The sequence below is a fragment of the Triticum aestivum genome, chromosome 5B, assembly GCF_018294505.1.
Source record: "Triticum aestivum cultivar Chinese Spring chromosome 5B, IWGSC CS RefSeq v2.1, whole genome shotgun sequence".
Lineage (NCBI taxonomy): Eukaryota > Viridiplantae > Streptophyta > Magnoliopsida > Poales > Poaceae > Triticum > Triticum aestivum.
The window spans coordinates 339,874,684-339,881,790 of NC_057807.1; the positions used below are offsets into that span (position 1 = coordinate 339,874,684).

A 7,107-nucleotide genomic window follows, 5' to 3' on the forward strand; every position below is an offset into this window, starting at 1 on the left:
GTGGATGGGTCGTCATCTTTCTCTCAGCCTACTTATGGTTTGCGTTCTCGTCCTCGTCCGCCTGTTGATCGCTTTGGATTTCCCACTGCTGGTGCTGCTGTTCTTGAGCCGACTTCTTACCGTCAGGCTGTTGTTCATCCTGAATGGCAGTTTGCGATGGCAGAGGAGATTGCTGCTCTTGAACGCACTGGTACTTGGGATCTTGTTTCTCTTCCTCCCGGAGTCCGTCCGATCACTTGTAAGTGGGTCTACAAGGTTAAGACTCGCTCCGATGGTTCTCTTGAGCGTCACAAAGCTCGTCTTGTGGCTCGTGGTTTTCAGCAGGAGCATGGTCGTGATTATGACGAGACTTTTGCTCCTGTGGCTCATATGACCACTGTTCGTACCCTTCTTGCCGTTGCCTCTGCACGCCACTGGTCTATATCTCAGCTTGATGTTAAGAATGCCTTTCTTAATGGTGAGTTGCGTGAGGAGGTGTACATGCAGCCACCACCTGGGTATTCTATTCCTGATGGCATGGTATGTCGTCTTCGTTGCTCTCTCTATGGCCTTAAGCAAGCCCCCCGCGCCTGGTTTGAGCGCTTTGCCTCTGTGATCACTGCTGCTGGTTTTTTAGCAAGTGCTCATGATCCCGCATTGTTTATTCACCTTTCTCCTCGTGGTCGGACTCTTCTTCTTCTTTATGTTGATGACATGATCATCACGGGGGATGATCCCGAGTATATTGCCTTTGTAAAGGCCCGTCTTAGTGAGCAGTTTCTTATGTCTGATCTTGGACCTCTTCGCTACTTTCTTGGGATTGAAGTCTCTTCTACCTCTGATGGCTTTTTTATATCCCAGGAAAAGTATATCCAGGATCTTCTTGCTCGTGCTGCTCTTACTGACGAGCGCATTGTTGAGACTCCTATGGAGCTCAATGTTCACCTCCGTGCTACTGATGGTGATCCTCTCCCTGATCCGACGCGTTATCGTCATCTTGTTGGCAGTCTTGTCTATCTAGCTGTCACTCGTCCGGACATCTCTTATCCGGTTCATATTCTGAGTCAGTTTGTCTCTGCCCCCACCTTGGTTCACTATAGTCATCTCCTTCGTATTCTTCGATATCTTCGAGGCACGATCTCTCACCGTCTATTCTTTCCTCGCTCCAGTTCTTTACAGCTCCAGGCCTATTCTGATGCTACGTGGGCTAGTGATCCTTCCGATCGCCGTTCACTTTCTGCTTACTGTGTTTTTCTTGGTGGTTCTCTCATTGCCTGGAAGACGAAGAAACAGCTTGCAGTTTCCCGTTCGAGTGCCGAGGCTGAGTTGCGAGCAATGGCTCTTTTGACGGCAGAGGTGACTTGGTTACGGTGGTTACTTCAGGATTTTGGTGTTTCTGTCACTACACCGACTCTGCTTCTATCTGACAGTACAGGTGCTATCAGCATTGCACGCGATCCTGTGAAGCATGAGCTCACCAAGCATATTGGTGTTGATGCTTTCTATGTGCGCGCTGCTGTGCAGGATGAGGTTATTGCTCTTCAGTATGTGCCTTCCGAGTTACAGTTGGCGGATTTCCTGACAAAGGCACAGACTAGAGCACAACATGGCTTTTATCTCTCCAAACTCAGTGTTGTTCATCCACCATGAGTTTGAGGGGGGGTGTTAGAGTTATAATATAAGTCATATACCCCTTTATATTTATCTCATTGTATGAGGGGTTTCCTGCATATGTTCCACACCTGTACATGTATATATATATCGGCCTATGGCCTCATGGGAATACAAGTTGCTTATTCCTAACAGGTGTGAGCACTAAAGAAGATGTTAGTGTGTGCAACGGTTCACATGTTCATGAATCAACCAAGCAAAAAAATGTCAGAAGCATTGCTAGAAATGCATCCGTTAAACCAAAGTTCTACAACTAAAGCTACACTGCTAAGATGAATGCATTGCCAGAATGCCAATACAATTCAAGCATCCAAGGAAGCTCAAGGTGTGGTTTGTATCAAGAAAACCCAGTCATAATTACACCCTCTTATTCAGCCAATCCAATGGCACTTCATTTTCTTTAACCTACTCCTCCACAAATCCTAACGCACACCTCTGCACTTACACAAATGCTCATGGATGCAGTCAAATTCATTGTCGTGAGTTGTTATACTGTCTCCAATCCTTGCAAGAACGGCGAAAGAGGAGGCTTATTTGTTTCTTGTTGGCGCAAGAACAAAATGCATTTTTGCAGTGGCATGTCAAGTTAATAACTTTTGGAACTGACATAAGTAATAGCTCATCCCAAACATTTTTTCCCTCAATCTTCTAAAAGCAAATGATAGTTCAGCAAGTTGTTAGAAGTTCTATTGTATATCATCAACTTCTTATCCTCAATGATGCAATTAATACACACTGCTCTTTGCATGGTGGACTGGATTAGCATCCATGTCACTGATTTCTCCGCTTTTGTGGTATATTTTCCCATTTGCTCCCCTTACTTCCACTGCACTTTGTCACTGAAGCAAAACCCCGTATCAAGATAAGAATCATGCAATTTACCACGGTTTCTGGCTCCCACTAATTATATAATTAAAAAAATCCTGTTAAATCAATGGTACGATCAAATGATGCACGGGAAAGTGAATTATTCCATTCCAGCCGACAATTATGAGATTCAAGCTAGAAAAAGGAAAGAAAACTATTTTCACACCCCTCGCGGGAAAAGGCCCGCATACTCGCCAGTTGTATTTCAGCTCAACTTGAGAACGGAAAACCAAAAATAGGAAGTGAGAAAATAAGCTTATTTTCAGCTAGATTTGAACTTTACCGAGCCCTCCAACTAACTGCGAAGAACACTAACCAAACTAGAACCAAAAACAAAATCAAATTTTCTATGCTTTTGCCGCGGCACGCTGAACCCACCCCAGATCTACCACAATCTGCCGACACGGGCATTCAAACAAGCACGAAAATGGCGATCAAATGAGCAAACTTTAAGCTGCATTTCAGCTCGAATCCCACGGATTAACGCGCTAACAACCGCAACCAACTGAGAGATCCTACCTGACCCGCGGCGATGCGGAGGAGGCCCCTCCGGATCCTGGCGTCGGCGGGCTCCGACACGCGCATCTGCGCCCGCATCAGCTCCCCGACCGTCGCCGGCCGCTGCGGGGCCGCCTTGACCCCGGCACCTCCGCTCCCCGGGCTGCCCCCCTTGGACGAGGCCGAGGACTTGAGCCCGAGCGCCTTCTTCATCTTGCTGGCGGCGGCCGAGGTAAGCGAGCGCTGGAGCGACGAGGAGGAGCTGTTGACGGAGGACGCCGAGGAGGCCGAGGCGGGGGACGCGGGGCCCGCCTGGGGGATGTAGGTGAGGGGCTTGCCGCCGGTGGTGCGGGACGCGGAGACGAGGACCTCGTAGGCGGTCTCGCGGAGCTCGGCCGCGGAGAGCTGCACGCCGAGGTCGGGGAACGGCGACGGCAGCGCGGAGGCGGCGGGCGACGCGACCGGGGGCGCGAAGCCATTGGAGGAGGAGGAGGCGGAGTCGCGGCGGGGGTCGCGGAACAGGCGGGCCATCGCGTCGGCAGCGGCGGCGGTCGCGGAGGTCGGCAGGGCAGCTTGCCTCTCGCTCTCTCTCTCTCTCTCTAGCTGGTGGGGGGAGAGAGAAAGGGAGGGAGGTGGGGGTGTGTATGCGCGTGCCGCTTTTGCTTTCTTCCCAGGGATGGATGATGAGGAGAGAGAAAGGGAAGAGACGCCCATGGTGAATTGCAAGATGTACCACGTTTTACCTCGGTTATTATACATGTTGTTCTACAAGGTGTGTAGCAAGCTGTGTAATTTTGAAAATAAAACATTTTGAAAATTAATTCTATATTTAAAAATAGTTTTTTGAAAATGACTTAATTATTTTACTAATAGTACTCCCTCTGTCCCATAATGTAAGACGTCAAAAAACGTCTTACATTATGGGACGGAGGGAGTAGTACTTAGTAACAATTGCCGGATCAATGTCCAAAATGACATGTATTTACGAATAGAGGGAGTACCCCTTATTACGCTGTGCACTCATGTGAACCATAAGGGCTCATTTGGTTGTTGGGTTGAAAAAACCATGGCAGTAAACCACCCGAGGGGGATCTCCCCGCTCATATGAGATCCTCATCCTGCCATGTGAAATACCCCGTTGCCATTTGGGCACCAAGGGAGAGGGAAGAGAACGAAGGCAAAGAAGCAGAAGAACAGAGGGCCAAGGCGATTGAGATCGCAAGAAAGAGACGGGGGCAACCCAGGAGAATTTCCCTGGAGTGCGGAGGTCGGGGCGAGCGGCCCAGGGATTTCGGGAGGATTGGGCCGAGAAAGCCCTTTCCACGATGTTACCAAATGGGTCTCCTGAAAATCCGGGCATAGATTGCATGCGGGTTTCTCGCCCTGGGAAAGGACGGTTATCCCGGAAGGGGGGGGGGGGTCCCCGATTACCAAATAAGGCCTAAGTGTACGAGTTTGTGGGTTTCAATTGATGTGTATGGTAATTCTATTTCTCATTCGAGAGCTAAGTAATAAAGTTGGACCCTTGTAAATTTTACTATTAAGTCACTTATTGCATTTACTTTCCCTATAATCCAAATATAAAATAAAATTGTTGACCCTTAGGTCTAGCATTTTTTAGCTTGTCGTGTTATAAATATGTTGTGTGGCATCTGCATAAAAAATATATTTTCCTCTTTTTTGCGGGGAATAAAATAATATTTACATTCGAAGTACTCCCTTCGTCCAGGTGCATAAGTCATCTTAGTTTGTACACCGCGACCAAGGCGAAGGAAAAAACAAGAAAACTTAATGTTTATTTGCTAATTTATAGCATTGCATGCAATGAACTAACCATTGCATGTCGTATTTAGTAGTCTCAAGTCATTGAAATCATATCTTTTATTGGTTGTTTCCTTTACTTATGTCAAAAAATAAAAAACAAAGGTGAGAGTTAATGCACTGCGTCTAAGTGTTTTGAGATTATTTGGTTTTCATAAGGTGACTTATACACCTGGACGAGTAGTAAAATACTTTGCAAAAGCAAAAGTAATCTTAGGCCGCCTTTCAATTAGAAAAAAAAGATGTTACAAACCAGGGGAGCATCTGAGACATATTAGCCACATATATTAAAACATGAGGTCTACAAAATTTATAACAGTGGCAATTGTTTTATCATGGGGTATATGCGCAAACAAATATATTATGTCTGATGGGGGCCCAAATTATGTTGGCTTGTCTGCATTGGCTTATATTGTACTACCCCCGTCCTGGTTTATTGGTCTTCTTTGTATTTTGTATCAAATTTTAACCAAAGATTTAACTAACAAAGTGTAATGCATGTCACCATAATTATATCACTGGATTCGTATTTGAACATAGTTTTCAATGATATTATTTTTTTATAACATACATCAACGTTTTGTTAGTTAAATTTTATAGTCAAAATTTGACACAAAATACTATGGGGATTAATAAACCAGGACAGAGGTAGTATTGTACATGTGGTTTCATTTTTCTTTAGTTGGTGTTTCCAATGCTTGAAATCTGGTTAGGAATTTTAGTACTAAATTACAAAGTACTCCCTCCGTAAACTAATATAAGAATGTTTAAATCACTACTTTAGTAATCTAAACGCTTTTATATTAGTTTATAGAGGAAGTATTAGCCTAATCAATTTGATGTCAATTGTTTGAAAATGTAAAAAAGATGACTAGCAGTTGATTGACTACTGATGGGTTCTTGCCAATCTCTCAAATGTTGTCATTTTTGGCAACTTTTGGTTTTGCCTCTCTGAAGTCAGGATTTGTTAGACGTGTTACCTCAACCTAAAAAGCTTCAAATTATTGCAACTATCTGGTCAACTTAACCATGCCGAATAAATGAGCTATTCGGGGTAGATCAATCGCATTTGAGCGGTTATGCGAGTGAGTAGGTAAAGGAAACCATATATGGGTGTGCATTATCCCGGTGTACATTTGTGAGAGTAACCACTGCAAAATAGCCTCCTCCTCCTCTGCCACCCCCATTACCGTACGTGTCAAGGCTAAGCTAAAGACTTTGTTGGGAGGAGAAGGAGCACTAGTTGTCGCCTAGTAATTGCATGGACCGGGTCCCTTCGAAGACGCGTGTGTCCGCCCAGCTGTCTCGTGCGCCGAGTCCACGGGCACGCCCATCTGCAATTCGCGGCGCTTTTAACCTTAGCGCAAAAAACAGAAGGAAAAGGTGGGGTAGGAGGAGCCGTCGTTTTCAGGTGCAGTTTTCAGTCTAGACTAGAAAACGCCGAGCGGTTCAGACGAGAGTGAGGGCCAGTTCTTTTGGGTAATTCTTTCAGAATTGACCCCCTCCCCAGATTTTCTCAGAATTGCCACTTGATATTTTTTTACAATTCCTAGCTAATTAGACCTTAACTAGCTAGGAATTGTAAAAAAAGATGAAGTGACAATTCTGGGGGAAGCTGGGGAGGGGGTCAATTCTGGGAGAATTGCCCAAAAGAACTGGCCCTGAGTTTCACTGTAGAAATCACATATTTGACCTGAGGCAGAAATCAATTCACAAACTGACCTGCTTTCAAAAAAAAATCACTCTGCTGACCCTTTCGTGTGACGCCCGACAGCTGGGCGTCGCACCCTACTGTGCAGCACCCATCACTTAGGCGCCACACTTCCTGCCAGCGTGGCAGCCCTGGTCCAGCTGCGGCCCCACACGCACCTGTGCAGCGCCTAAGTCTTAGGCGCCACACATGTAACAGCGCCTAGCTCGTGGGCGCTGCACAGTCTGTGTTCCACTTGGGCTGGCCCCACCCTCTCTCCCCTCCCACCCCCACCCCACACACCCCCACCCCACCCAAACCCTAAGGCTTGCGGCCCTCCTCTCTTCCCCTCTCCCCCCCTCTCAAATCCTTCTCAAATCTTGCAAATCCGGAGTATTTGACCGTGGATTTCGAAGCCAACCCCTCCCTTAAGGTAATCTCCTCCCATCCCCTCGTTTTCATCCATAGGAATTGTCACATTTGCTCAAATCTTGCTAGTTTGGGGGAAACCCTAGTTTTGACTTGGATTTGCAAATTTGTGTTGAATGATGTTATGTTTCTTTGCTAACTTGGGTTGGTTA

The 7,107-nt window shown here is 46.3% G+C and overlaps 1 protein-coding gene across 1 annotated transcript in view; it reads right to left on the reverse strand.

Annotated features, from left to right (window-relative positions):
- Nucleotides 1–3,648, reverse strand: part of LOC123111749 (protein unc-13 homolog) — an 11,141-nt gene extending 7,493 nt beyond the window's left edge. The window contains exon 1 of the mRNA XM_044532602.1: nucleotides 3,037–3,648. Coding sequence (XP_044388537.1) covers nucleotides 3,037–3,546 — 510 coding nt within the window. The 5' untranslated portion in view covers nucleotides 3,547–3,648. The remainder of the gene's footprint in view (nucleotides 1–3,036) is intronic.
- Between the last annotated feature and the right edge of the window lie 3,459 nt (nucleotides 3,649–7,107).